Source organism: Hyla sarda, chromosome 6 (assembly GCF_029499605.1).
Source record: "Hyla sarda isolate aHylSar1 chromosome 6, aHylSar1.hap1, whole genome shotgun sequence".
NCBI lineage: Eukaryota > Metazoa > Chordata > Amphibia > Anura > Hylidae > Hyla > Hyla sarda.
In genome coordinates, this window is record NC_079194.1 from 185,726,818 (window position 1) to 185,742,166 (window position 15,349).

Here is a 15,349-nt window from a genome sequence, read left to right on the forward strand (position 1 = left end):
AGGAAAGTAAAGCTGGGAAGTACAGTATGTGCAAATATCACGTTAACACACAGTCTGTTTTTGCTGTTGTCTATAAAGATGTATTTATTTGTTGCTGCTTTTTAATCTACATTTAGGATCACAGTCACACTCCATGGATTATTGTGGTGGCCAAGTACTTAGAGAAATGGCATAGAGAGGTATGGTTCTGGTTGGGTCTGTGCAAGGTCTCCAGTATCTTGACTTTCTTCTGACCACCTCACTTTTCTTGCAGAACGCAGGAAGAATGCCCAAGAGTTATAAAGAAAAGGAAGCCTTCCGAGATCTCCTCAGACAAGGTAGGGTTTCCTTTTAACCATGGGACTGCCTACACACTGTCCGTGGATCTGACCTGTAATCTGGTGTCACAGGTGTTCTAAAGAATGAGCATGGAGCACCTGAAGATGAGGAGAATTTTGAGGAAGCTGTGAAGAACGTGAATACGGCACTTAACACAACAAAGGTAAGTAGTGACCAGTTTGCGGATGGACAGCGAAATCAGTACATACCAGGATATGCTGTCATGTTAAAATGGTTGAAAATTCCTATACATCCCTTTTAAAGGGGTAGTTGGGGGACTAAACTTATCAGACTTTTATCCTCTGCATAGAGGATAAGTACAGGAAATTGCAGGGGGTCCCAGCAGTTAGATCCCCCGCAATCTCCAGGGTACGGGGCCTCAGCTACTTATGTGACCGTGACGTGACGGGCCAACACTTCTGTCCATCCAGGAAGGTGGGGGCCGGAGCAGACGATCAGACACTTGGATAGTGGATAAGTCTCTAAAAAGTTCAGTTCCCTGGATTACCCTTTCAAAGGGGTACCCCGCTGGAAAACTTTTTTTTTTTTTTTTTTTTTTTTTTTAAATCCACTGGTGCCAGAAAGTTAAACAGATTTGTAAATGACTTCTATTAATTAGAAAATCTTAATTCTTCCAGTACTTATCAGCTACTGTTATAATCCACAGAAAGTTCTTTTCTTTTCGAATTTCCTTTCTGCCTGACCACAATGTTCTCTGCTGACCCCTCTGTCCATTTTAAGAACTGTCCATAGCAGTATAGGTTTTCTATGGGGATTTGCTCCTACTCTGGACAGTTCCTGACATGGACAGAGTTGTCAGCAGAGAGTACTGTGGTCAGGCAGAAAGGAAGTTCAAAACGAAAAGAACTTCCTGTGGATCATAACAGAAGCTGAGAAGTACTGGAAGGATTAAGATTTTTTTAATAAAAGTTATTTACAAATCTGTTTTAACTTTCTGGCACTAGTTGATTTAAACAATGTTTTCCAGTGGAGTACCCCTTTAAAGGATTATGCCCCTTTTATGCATTTAGGCATATCTAGAGTGCTGGCAGTAAATAGATCCTTAAGCAGTCTGGAATCTGGATGCAGGGGTCCCGATTGGTTAGAACTGCATCTGTCAAGAAGTCATTGTATATCCTGTGGCCAAGTGTACACACTTTAATAAAATCTAAAACTTCGGGGTCAGTATTTTATTATACTCCTTGTCTGTTTAGGAAATCTTATTCTTGCCTATGTTTTCCTCAGGTCCCCAGCAACATTGAGGAGATATTTAGTAATGAACGATGCATGAACATAACTCAACAGGTAAAACCCACGACTGAAAATCAAATATGTAATTATAGTGAAGTTTCTTTAATCTGAGATTTGAGAATCTGGGATGTCTGGTGCTTGTTTTAGCACTGAACTACCCCAAGGTTCTCTTCCATTGGAAGTAAGTTTTATATACTTTCCTACGACTATCCAGTAATTCAGGATGCCCTACAATCTGTCATTTGGGGTTTTCTAGGAAAAAATAATTGATGGCTGCAGTCTGCCTGCACCCAATGCCTGGAAAACCCCTTTTAAATTGATCCATTTGCCAGATTATGTAAACCTTTATTTAACATTAGTTAAGGAACTCTGCTGTACACATTTAAAACGGTCCGATACAAATGAAGTTGGAAAAAAAATAAATCTGAATGTTTTTAGTATCTCAGTATCAGCTTTTAAGTTAATTGTGACCTCCTCTCTTTATTTTTAGTCTTCTGACTTTTGGATTTTGGCTCGAGCTGTTAAGGAGTTTACAGCGGCTGAAGGGAAAGGGAATCTGCCTCTGCGAGGAACAATCCCAGATATGATTGCAGACTCGGATAAGTTCATTAAGCTGCAGAATGTGTGAGCTTCTTAATATTTTTGCTATTTTGCTATAGCTTATAAAATGATTCCTGAAAAGGTTTAAACTGTGTAAAACAAAAAAAAAAATGCGTCAACGATTATATGGGAATTTCCCAATTCTAATTCTCCATCTGACCATAATATAGCTCTATGGTTCTCCTTGGCTTACACTACAGCTCCGCTTCAGATTGCCTCCTGGGTATGAGCACAAGCCTACCACTTTCAGTAGGAAGTTGGCGTAAGGAGGATTATTTCGAACAAGTCAAACAATCAAAGATCTGTAACCTTCCCATAGTAAACCATGAAGGCTGAAAATATAGATATAATATGGATTCTTATATTCCTATAGAAGTCAACCGTCTAAAACACAGAACCATTGTTATCTGATTGTATGGTCTGTTCACCCCTATTGAAGGCAATAAGTTCTTATGTGTTAGACATTAATAGAGTCTAAAATATTGATCCAAATATCTAAACTCAATTAGCTTGCAAGTGTCTTCTATAAGGGCAGTATGGATCTATATTGTCAATGAAGTCAATTAATTTGTATTGTAGAGTTGTATTTTTAGACTCTATTGATGGTGGTGGGGATTTTAGTCCATAATATGCATTACATTCGTTACTTGCATAAGAGTGTAAATGTTTAATTGATTTACTTGTCTCTGATAAACTACAAGCAACTAAACCACTGGGGGGGAAAAAGTTTCAGGTAATTGCCGCACATAGATGAAGACAGATGAGGCCAAGTAATAAGTGATAGTTCCAGCACTACGGAGATACACATTCATGGGAGGCTTGTAGGGATTAACCACCTTCCCACTAGTAAAGTGGTACTCCAGGTTAGACAACTCTACTAAACGGAAGTGCTTGTTCCCATGTAATTGTATAAACAGCTTCCGCAGTCCATAACAGGAGAACAAATGGGCAGCACGCACGGCTCTTGATTCAGGTACAAAATATTTATTTGTTTAATGTGCTAACTTGAATACATCACTGATATGGTGGATGCAGACAAACAAAACTTCAGGTCAAGTGTCTACACACGTATACCTGCACTAAAGTTATGTTTGTCTGCATCCAACACGCCAGTTATGTATTAATGTCTGCACTTTTTACATAAGAAGAAACACTTTGCATCTGCATCAAGAGCGGCGAGTGCTGCCCATTTTTTTCTTCTGTTTTTGACCAAGTACTAAGTAAGCCTAAAGGTTTGCTACAATATTAGGAGGAATTAAAGACATTACACCCAAAGGGTCATCTTCTCTCCATTTATCAAGCAGTAGAATACAATCTGTTTTTCCTTATCATCAGATATGTATGCCCATACACCTTAAATAACTGTAGGCGAAATGCTTGTTCAGCTGACAGCACTCATTCTTTCTAATGCTCCCATATACAAGCACATTCGGCCAAGCATGCTCGTGTTTTCAACAGGTTTGTTTAAATCTGACATACTCAAGTTTCTCAATCAATAACAGACACCCCCATAAAGAAGAGAGTCAGCTGATGCTGCCAAAATCAGCATGTTTGGATGACATTCTTCTTATTTGGACAGGTACTTTTTAACCCCCAGCTGTAGGGCAGATTTATGATGGCAATTGTGCCAGAGTTTTGGTGCAATTTGCACCTAAAAACTGACTAGCATGACTTAAACCAATGTTTTGTGACTTATAGAGGTGGCTTAATTAGTGAGCCAACTAATAGTTGGTCTAAACGTAGACAGTTATGCTAGATTTATCAAACAGCCTCAAGTAAACATTTGTGAATTCCCCATGTGTGTTTTTAGACAATTGCAAAATTTAACCTGTCACCCTGGGTTCACTATTGCCTTTTAGGTATCGGGAGAAAGCAAAAAATGATGCTGCTACTGTGGAAAACTATGTATCTAAACTCCTGCAGTCTATTGGCAGAGTAAGTCTGTTATGCAATGTTTGATTCCTCTTTATGGCTGTTTTGTTTTTGTATTTTTCACAAGATTTAGTATTTGCTACATAAAAATTCATTTTAATGATATATTCTTACTTTTTCTTTGTAGCCCCCAGAAAGCATATCTGAAAAAGATATCCGCCTTTTCTGTAAGTTTACCATATTTTCTTGGTATTATTTGTCTGATAGTAATAAATACATCTGCTATTGAAATGTAGCATTATATTCTCTAATACACACATTGAAATAGGCTATATTTACAGTGCGTTTGTATAGGTATACATCTTGAAGAGGATAAAAACAATACATGTTAGTGGATGCTAAAAGCAGATGCTGCTGTATGTAATATGTATGCATTGTTGTTTTTTGGTTAATTTTTTTCTGGATACAATAGCATTGTGTTATTGTGTGTGTGTGTGTGTGTGTATATATATTATGCTTGATAATGGCTGTGTGAGGCAGATGATCGGGATCTTCATATCCCGTACTAACTATTCCCTGCAAATGCCTTCTGAAAATCCTGGGCAATCTCTGCAGCGGGAGAGTAACACGATCAGGAGATGCACGGAAGTCCCATAGACTTGCGTGGGGGTGGGTTAGGGTTAATTTAACTGTACTTTATTTTTAGTTGACATAAAAGTAACGTGTACACCTTTCGTCAAAATATCTCCAGCCAGGGTGTATTACTGTAAGGTCTGATTTTTGACTGTATATGTATCTGCAGAAATTTGAAGTGCTGCTAAATATGTTAGTGCTGTATAAATATTCTTATTTTGTAAGTCTTGTGTATGTTTTCTTACTTTTCAGGCAGGAATTGTGCTTTCCTTCGATTTGTCTGGTGCAGATCATTAGCAGAAGAATATGGATTGGACACTGCTAAAAAGGATGACATTAGTAAGAAGACAACAATCAACTCTATACTTAAGTGTTACCTTTAACCCCTCATTAACTGCTCACTTTCTTATGATGTGGGTTTTGCAGGTCCTCAGTCTGCAGTTGTAGTACTTTTAGGGTAGGGTTACACGTACTGGGTATTTGTTGCTGCGTATTTTTCTACCCATTGAAGTCATTGGTCAGCACAATAGGCAGATCATTTTGATACCCATCTACTTCAGTGAGTAGGAAAATACGCAGCAGCAAATACACAGCAAAATACGGTACCTGTGACCCTACCCTTAAATTGCTGTGGTCCATTGCTCCTCCCATTTAGATCACCAGGTTTCCCAGTGATCTGATCGGACACCAGGGAAATGCTCTACAGTAAGTGCTGGGAACCCAGAAATGACCCCGGAGCTGTGTGATTAGAGAGCCTTCTGCTAGGTCACACTGACAATATTATGTATTGGCATGCAGGGGTATGCTAGAACATTAGTATGTATAAAGTAAAGTGTTAAAATAGTAATCCCTCTCTTGGGATACGTAAAAATGAAAAGTAATGTAAAAAAAAGCATTTTATATTGCATACATTACTTAAAAACTACAGATACTGGGTATCCATAATAACTTATTATAACAAGGAGTAGTTTAACCCCTTAACGACCATGGACGTAAATATACGTCCTGGTGCAGAGGTACTTCACGCATCTTGATGTACATTTACATCCTGTACATGACCACAAGCATCGTAGCGGTGCTCGTGTCATGTAATGCAGGTCCCGCCGGTAATGGCGGACATCAGCGATCGTGCTGATGTCTGCCATTAACCCCTCAGATGCCGTGATCAGTACAGATCATGGCATCTGTGGCAATGCGCATGCTTAACCCCTTAAGGACGCAGGACGTAAATGTACGTCCTGGTGAGGTGGTACTTAACGCACCAGGACGTACATTTACGTCCTAAGCATAACCGCGGGCATCGGAGCGATGCCCGTGTCATGCGCGGCTGATCCCGGCTGCTGATCGCAGCCAGGGACCCGCCGGCAATGGCCGACGCCCGCGATCTCGCGGGCGTCCGCCATTAACCCCTCAGGTGCCGGGATCAATACAGATCCCGGCATCTGCGGCAGTTCGCGATTAAAATGAACGATCGGATCGCCCGCAGCGCTGCTGCGGGGATCCGATCATTCATAACGCCGCACGGAGGTCCCCTCACCTTCCTCCGTGCGGCTCCCGGCGTCTCCTGCTCTGGTCTGTGATCGAGCAGACCAGAGCAGGAGATGACCGATAATACTGATCTGTTCTATGTCCTATACATAGAACAGATCAGTATTAGCAATCATGGTATTGCTATGAATAGTCCCCTATGGGGACTATTCAAGTGTAAAAAAAAAATGTAAAAAAATGTAAAAGTAAAAGTAAAAAAAAAGTGAAAAATCCCCTCCCCCAATAAAAAAGTAAAACGTCCGTTTTTTCCTATTTTACCCCCAAAAAGCGTCAAAAACATTTTTTATAGACATATTTGGTATCGCCGCGTGCGTAAATGTCCGAACTATTAAAATAAAATGTTAATGATCCCGTACGGTGAACGGCGTGAACGAAAAAAAATTTAAAAAGTCCAAAATTCCTACTTTTTTAATACATTTTATTAAAAAAAAATTATAAAAAATGTATTAAAAGTTTTTTTTATATACAAATGTGGTATCAAAAAAAAGTACAGATCATGGCGCAAAAAATGAGCCCCCATACCGCCGCTTATACGGAAAAATAAAAAAGTTATAGGTCATCAAAATAAAGGGATTATAAACTTACTAATTTGGTTAAAAAGTTTGTGATTTTTTTTAAGCGCAACAATAATATAAAAGTATATAATAATGGGTATCATTTTAATCGTATTGACCCTCAGAATAAAGAACACACGTCATTTTTACCAGAAATTGTACGGCGTGAAAACAAAACCTTCCAAAATTAGCAAAATTGCGTTTTTCGTTTTAATTTCCCCACAAAAATAGTGTTTTTTGATTGCGCCATACATTTTATGATATAATGAGTGATGTCATTACAAAGGACAACTGGTCGCGCAAAAAACAAGCCCTCATACTAGTCTGTGGATGAAAATATAAAAGAGTTATGATTTTTAGAAGGCGAGGAGGAAAAAATGAAAACGTAAAAATTAAATTGTCTGAGTCCTTAAGGCCAAAATGGGCTGAGTCCTTAAGGGGTTAAATGGATGATCGGATCGGATTATCATCCGATAATCTAAAATGGCGGCTGGAGGTCCCATCACCTGCCTCCGGCCGTCTCCAGGGGTCTTCTGCTCTGGTCTGAGCATATATTTTATGGTGTAATGAAAGCTGTCATTACAAAGTACTTATATGAGTCTCTGGATGGAATAATAAGAGTTTTGGCATGGAGGAAAAAACAAAAATGTATATTTCCTCAAGGCCAAAATGGGCTGTGTCCTTAAGGGGTTAAAGTTTTTCTCACTAATGATAAATCTTTATTATGTAAATGGAACATCCCAAAACAATCACTGTCCACAGGAATTTTGGAAATAATGTTCTTTATCCTCTTCTGAAACAGTGTTGTTTTCTTTCAGTTTCCTTTATGGAGAATTCAGATAATGAAATTGTCTTCTATTTGATGATGAGGGCTGTGGACAGGTTCTATAAACAGCATGGAAGATATCCAGGTAAACTTTGCTTTATAAAATGGATTTACTGGAATGTCCAGATGGGACAAACCCTTTGGAGGAATTATCTGGTTTAGACCCCCCTTTAGAAATACCTGTTTAGGGAATGCTGCACTATCCGGTCTCATCTGATAAACTGTGGAGGCCTTCAAATATCCACTGAAATCTGTCATGCTCAGTGGGGGAATAAATCAAAACCTGTGTAGAGGAAACATTTTCTAGTTGCCCATAGCAACCAATTAAATTGCTTCTCTTATTTTTAAAAAGGCCTCTGAAATATAAAAGAAGAAATCTCATTGGTTGCTATGTGAAACTTGAAAATGTTTCCTCTGCACAGGTTTCGATAAATTCCCCCCAGTTACTTTAAGGGGTGCCCGCGTATATTTACTTTATGCCTTTAGTAATTTAAATGGGTTATCCAAGAACAGAAAAACAGAGCAGTTTTTTCCCCAAAACAGCCCCACTCCTGTCCTTAGGTTGTCTGTGGTATTACATCTTGGCTTAAAGGGGTATTCCAGGGGAAAACTTTTTTTTTATATATATCAACTGGTTCCAGAAAGTTAAACAGATTTGTAAATTACTTCTATTAAAAAATCTTAATCCTTTCAGTACTTATGAGCTTCTGAAGTTAAGGTTGTTCTTTTCTGTCTAAGTAATCGCCCAGTTTAGAAGCAAATCCCCATAGCAAACCTCTTCTAAACTGGGCGGTTCCCGAGACACGTATCATCAGAGATTACTTAGACAGAAAAGAACAACCTTAACTTCAGAAGCTCATAAGTACTGAAAGGATTAAGATTTTTTAATAGAAGTAATTTACAAATCTGTTTAACTTTCTGGAGCCAGTTGATATAAAAAAAAACGTTTTTTCCTGGATAACCCCTTTAATTCACTTAATTGGAACTCATCTGCAGTACCATACAACTGGAGGAAAGGAATTGTGCTGTTTTCTGAAAAAATCTGGTCTGTTTTTCGAATCCTGGATAACCCTTTTAAAGGGGTATTCCAGGCCAAAACTTTTTATTTATATATCAACTGGCTTCGGAAAGTTAAACAGATTTGTAAATTACTTCTATTAAAAAATCTTTATCCTTCCAATAGTTATTAGCTTCTGAAGTTGAGTTGTTGTTTTCTGTCTAACGGCTCTCTGATGACTCACGTCCCGGGAGCTGTGCAGTTCCTATGGGGATATTCTCCCATCATGCACAGCTCCCGGGACGTGACATCATCATTGAGCAGTTAGACAGAAAACTTCAGAAGCTAATAACTATTGGAAGGATTAAGATTTTTTAATAGACGTAATTTACAAATCTGTTTAACTTTCCGGAGCCAGTTGATATATATAAAAAAAGGTTTTGCCTGGAATACCCCTTTAAGTTGAACAGGGACAATGTCTGAAATCTGAACAACTTCTTCTTAAATGGGCACTGTCATGAAGTAAAAAAATTGATATGTTGTAGTACTTAAGTACTACAACATATCTCTAATATACTTTAATTAAAAAAAGGTATTTTAAACAAGTTTAAAATCACTTTTAAATTCGGCCACTAGGGGTCGCCCTCCTAGTGGCCGAATGCATTCAGCAGTGACGTCACTACTGGATTTCGACTCATTTCAGCCTGGCAATGAGTCGAAATCCAGTCACTGCGGTGCTCGCTCCCGCCTGTCAATCAAACAGGCGAGAGCGAGCACGCTGATAGCTGGGGCTGCACTGCCCACTGTCAGGCTGCTCCACTAGCCTCGCGCGTGGCCCAACCCGCCCCCGTTACCCTGTCCGGAGGCAGCGCGCACACTCATTGCTGCGCTGATCCCCCGGATGGGCAAGTCTGATCTGAGGTCTTATAAGGGGAGCGGAATGTCTTCTTTTCGGGCGGTCAGAGGGAGGGGGTTGTTGCACGGCGGGGTCTGGGGGTGATGGGAGTTTGGGGGAGCGGAATGTCTTTTTCGGGTGGGCGGAGGGAGAAGGGTGGGGGGTGTTGCGCGGCGGGGCCTGGGGGAGCGGGATCTGTGGCAGCTGCGGCTGAGACTGTTTTCACCACAGGGTTCCTACAGTTGTTTCCCGACTAAAACTCCCAGCATGCCCTGACAGCCAATAGATGTCAGGGCAGGCTGGGAGTTGTAGTGGTGAAACAGCTGGAGGCACCCTGTATAGTTGAACTAAGGGCGGAAGTCAGGCCCCCCCCCAGCAGGCGTCAGTGACGTCATGCCTGCCGGGGAAGTCTGCCTGGTAGTGAGCACACTACCAGGCAGAAAAAAAAGCATTTTTAATATAGTAAAAAAAAATGTAAAGGCAGGGAGATGGTTAGGGATAGATGGGCAATAGGCAGGGACAGAAAGAAAAAAAAAAAGGGATGGTGGGAGCTACCCTTTAAAGATGAAAGAAAGTAAGAGACATAGATGGCATGACACCCGCAGTTCTGTTCAAGAAAACCGTAGTTCCCAGCAGTCAGACTCCTGCCAATTGAACTATACCGTAGTGATGTACAACCAATATCTATCCTTACACATCCTCTTTGAGTATAACACAACCAATATCTATCCTTACACATCCTCTTTGAGTATAACACAACCAATATCTATCCTTACACATCCTCTTTGAGTATAACACAACCAATATCTATCCTTACACATACTATTTGAGTATAACACAACCAATATCTATCCTTACACATCCTCTTTGAGTATAACACAACCAATATCTATCCTTACACATACTATTTGAGTACAACACAACCAATATCGATCCTTGCACATCCTCTTTGAGTACAACACAACCGATATCTATCCTTACACATCCTCTTTGAGTATAACACAACCAATATTTATCCTTACACATCCTCTTTGAGTACAACACAACCGATATCTATCCCTACACATCCTCTTTGAGTATAACACAACCAATATCTATCCTTACACATCCTCTTTGAGTACAACACAACCGATATCTATCCTTACACATACTATTTGAGTATAACACAACCGATATCTATCCTTACACATACTATTTGAGTATAACACAACCAATATCTATCCTTACACATCCTCTTCGAGTATAACACAACCAATATCTATCCTTACACATACTATTTGAGTATAACACAACCAATATCTATCCTTACACATCCTCTTTGAGTATAACACAACCAATATCTATCCTTACACATCCTATTTGAGTATAACACAACCAATATCTATCCTCACACATACTATTTGAGTATAACACAACCAATATCTATCCTTACACATCCTCTTTGAGTATAACACAACCAATATCTATCCTTACACATCCTATTTGAGTATAACACAACCAATATCTATCCTTACACATACTATTTGAGTATAACACAACCAATATCTATCCTTACACATCCTCTTTGAGCATAACACAACCAATATCTATCCTTACACATCCTATTTGAGTATAACACAACCAATATCTATCCTTACACATCCTCTTTGAGTATAACACAACCAATATCTATCCTTGCACATCCTCTTTGAGTATAACACAACCGATATCTATCCTTACACATACTATTTGAGTATAACACAACCAATATCTATCCTTACACATACTATTTGAGTATAACACAACCAATATCTATCCTTATACATCCTCTTTGAGTACAACACAACCGATATCTATCCTTACACATCCTCTTTGAGCATAACACAACCAATATCTATCCTTACACATCCTATTTGAGTATAACACAACCAATATCTATCCTTACACATCCTCTTTGAGTATAACACAACCAATATCTATCCTTACACATACTATTTGAGTATAACACAACCAATATCTATCCTTACACATCCTCTTTGAGTATAACACAACCAATATCGATCCTTGCACATCCTCTTTGAGTATAACACAACCAATATCTATCCTTACACATACTATTTGAGTATAACACAACCAATATCTATCCTTACACATCCTCTTCGAGTATAACACAACCAATATCTATCCTTACACATCCTCTTTGAGTACAACACAACCGATATCTATCCTTACACATCCTCTTTGAGCATAACACAACCAATATCTATCCTTACACATCCTATTTGAGTATAACACAACCAATATCTATCCTTACACATCCTCTTTGAGTATAACACAACCAATATCTATCCTTACACATCCTCTTTGAGTATAACACAACCAATATCTATCCTTACACATCCTCTTTGATTATAACACAACCAATATCTATCCTTACACATACTATTTGAGTATAACACAACCAATATCTATCCTTACACATACTATTTGAGTATAACACAACCAATATCTATCCTTACACATCCTCTTCGAGTATAACACAACCAATATCTATCCTTACACATCCTCTTTGAGTATAACACAACCAATATCTATCCTTACACATCCTCTTTGAGTATAACACAACCAATATCTATCCTTACACATCCTCTTTGATTATAACACAACCAATATCTATCCTTACACATACTATTTGAGTATAACACAACCAATATCTATCCTTACACATACTATTTGAGTATAACACAACCAATATCTATCCTTACACATCCTCTTTGAATATAATTTTCAGTAACAGAATTTACAGTTAAGAATTATTGTTGTGTGCCCCAGCCTGTAAGGAGTTGTGAGTTGTGTTCATATACTTTTTATGTTAGGTTAGTTTTATATGTTAATTCCAGACATGCTTACATTTACTTACTGTGGATTTACCAGCTACATATGCTGGAAGTTTGTTTCCAGCATCTACTCCATCTAATATTATCTCACATTGTCTCTGGTCTTCCCCACAACTAATCTCAGATTGTGACCCTTGACACTGTATATGTGCACTTCTTCTCCTCCAACAATTACCCAGCATACCTTCTTGTCTGTTAGTGAACCTTTATCAAATAAATATTCAAAAATCAATCCTTTTTACTATTCTCTTTTAGGTGTTTATAATTATCAAGTAGATGGTGATATTGGAAAACTGAAGACCTGTCTGAATAGTTTTCTTCAGGAATATGGGCTATCGCTAAATGTGAAGGATGAATATATCCAGGAATTGTAAGCAACTCCTCTTTCCATTGCTGCACCATCCTCTATCAGGAAATATTCATGAGTGGTTTTAACTCGCCTCCAAACCCCAAACTATATAGAAATGCGATTAAAGGGGTATTTCGGCCTTAGACATCTTATCCCCTGTCCAAAGGATAGGAGATAAGGTGTCTGATTGCGGGCTCCCGCCGCCCCTCCCATAGACATGAATGGAGGGGGCGTGATGTCACATCTCCATCTTGGAAAACCAGCTTTTCTTAGACTGGAGCAGCACCCGGCACAGAATGCCGGGTGCTGCACGGAGATAGCGAGGGGTCCCAGCGGCAGGACCCCCACGAACAGACATCTTATCCCCTATTGTGGATGTTTGTTTGTTTTTGTTCTTTTTTTGTAAGAACAGACTTTCGTCTTGCCACCCTACCCCATAGCCCATTCATGTGAAGAATAGGGGAGATTGTTGTCACATGTCACAGCCAGTACTTGCTATAAATTCCTGCAGATCCTCAATTGTTGCAGTAGGCCTCTTGGAAGCCTCCTTGACCATTCTTCTTCCCATCTTTTCTTCAATTTTGGAGGGATATACATTTTTTGGTTATGTCTTTGTTGTGCCATATTTTACTTGATGATGACTGCCTTCACTATGTTCCATGATAAATCTATTGCTTTGGAAATTCTTTTGTACCCTTCGCCTGACTGATACCTTCCAACAATGAGAACTTTTAGATGCTTTGGAAGCTCTCTGCGGACCATGGGGGAGATTTATCAAAACCTGTACAGAGGAAAAGTTGCTGAGTTGCCCATAGCAACCAATCAGCTAGCTTCTTTCATTTTTAACCAGGCCTCTGGAAAATGAAAGGAGCATTCTGATTGGTTGCTATGGGCAACTGAGCAATTTCCTTTGCATAGGTATTGATAAATCTCCCCCCCCCCCCACATGTCTTTATGTTCTGAGATGCAACTAAGCAAATGTTAGGAAAATCCTACTAGAAAAGCTGAACTTTAATTATTTAGAGTCACATTAAATGATGGCAACTGTGTAATGACTTCTATTTAACATGAGATTGAATGATATTGGTTAATTCTGAACACAGCCACATCCCCGGTTATAAGAGGGTGTAAACACTTATGCAACCAGGTTGTAGTGTGCTCTCTTATTTATTCCCCCCCTCTCAAAGATTTTGGTTCTTTTGTGATTGAATTGTTCACTTAATAAGTCACATTAAAGGCAGAAAACCTGGTATTTTAACCCCTTAAGGACACAGCCCATTTTGGCCTTAACCTCTTAAGGACGCAGGGCCTACCTGTACGCCCTGTGCCCGATCTATAACGTGGGGTCACGCTATGACCGCGCATCATAGCGGGTCGGTCCCGGTGGCAAATAAAAGCCGGGACCCTGGGCTAATAGCATGCGGTACCGATCGTTGTGCCGCACGCTACCGTGTTTCGCCGAAAATAAGACCGGGTCTTATATTAATTTTAGTCACAAAAAACACACTAGGGCTTATTTTAAAGGTAGGGCTTATTTATTTACGGTATGTACTAGAGCTGGGCAGTATGACCAAATATGTGTATCACTGTATTTTTGTAACTTATGGCGGTTCCACGGTATATAACGGTATTTCTTTCACCACCACCTTACCCCCCTCCCCCCAAATCATGTGACCCGCGAGCGCTGTTCTGCTCCCCCCACCAAATCATGTTACCCGCCAGCGCTGTTCTGCTCCCCCCCAATTAATTATCAGCCCAGCGGGTACTACTCACACATGTCACCCACAATCACTGCCCTCCTCCTCTTTGTTGCGGCCGCCGGCGCTGGAACTCTATACTGTACGCCAGTGGTCTCCAACCTGCGGACCTCCAGCTGTTGCAAAACTACAACTCCCAGCATTTGGTTGTCCGGGCCTGCTGGGAGTTGTAGTTTTGCAACAGCTGGAGGTCCGCATGTTTGAGACCACTGCTGTACGTCGGCCTTACGCTGGGGATGGAAACGTCGGACAGCCATCAGCCTATCACCGGCCGGAGCGATGTCCCGCCCCGGCCAGTGATAGGTTAAACGCACTGTCATGTAAGAAGCCGGCCAGAGCTCCTTACATGACAGTGGGCTCAGCCTATCACTGGCCGGTGGCGGGACATCAGGGTAGGGCTTATATTGCAGCCCACCCCGATAATCCAGCTAGGGCTTATTTTCGGGGTAGGGTGTATTTTCCGGGAAACACGGTATTAACCCTTTAGACGCAGCGTTCAAAGTTGATCACAGTGTCTAAAGTAACAAAAATACACTCGCGGCAGCTCAGTTGGGCTGATCGGGACCATCGTGGTGAAATCGCGATGTTCCGATCAGCTAGAACGCGAACGGAGGGTCCGTTACCTGCCTCCAGTGCGTCTGATTGGCGATTGATTACTCCAAGCCTGAAATCCAGGCTTGAGCAATCGACCATCAATAACACTGATCATTGCCATGTTAATGCATGGCAGTGATCTGTGTAGAAGATCAGTGTGCAGTATTATAGTATAGAGGGGGCAAAAAAAAAATTGTAAAAAAAAAAAGTTAGTAAAGGTCATTTAACACTTTCCATAATAAAAAACAAAACAAAAAATAAACATATGTGGTATTGCTG

The 15,349-nt window shown here is 40.1% G+C and overlaps 1 protein-coding gene across 1 annotated transcript in view; it reads left to right on the top strand.

Moving 5' to 3' along the window:
• NAE1 (NEDD8 activating enzyme E1 subunit 1) overlaps window positions 1-15,349 on the top strand; it is a 39,033-nt gene that overhangs the window by 16,439 nt on the left and 7,245 nt on the right. The window contains exons 9-18 of the mRNA XM_056526065.1: window positions 117-179; window positions 254-317; window positions 390-481; window positions 1,564-1,623; window positions 2,060-2,193; window positions 4,029-4,104; window positions 4,229-4,268; window positions 4,927-5,013; window positions 7,595-7,687; window positions 12,626-12,740. Of these exons, the coding sequence (XP_056382040.1) occupies window positions 117-179; window positions 254-317; window positions 390-481; window positions 1,564-1,623; window positions 2,060-2,193; window positions 4,029-4,104; window positions 4,229-4,268; window positions 4,927-5,013; window positions 7,595-7,687; window positions 12,626-12,740 (824 nt within the window). The remainder of the gene's footprint in view (window positions 1-116; window positions 180-253; window positions 318-389; window positions 482-1,563; window positions 1,624-2,059; window positions 2,194-4,028; window positions 4,105-4,228; window positions 4,269-4,926; window positions 5,014-7,594; window positions 7,688-12,625; window positions 12,741-15,349) is intronic.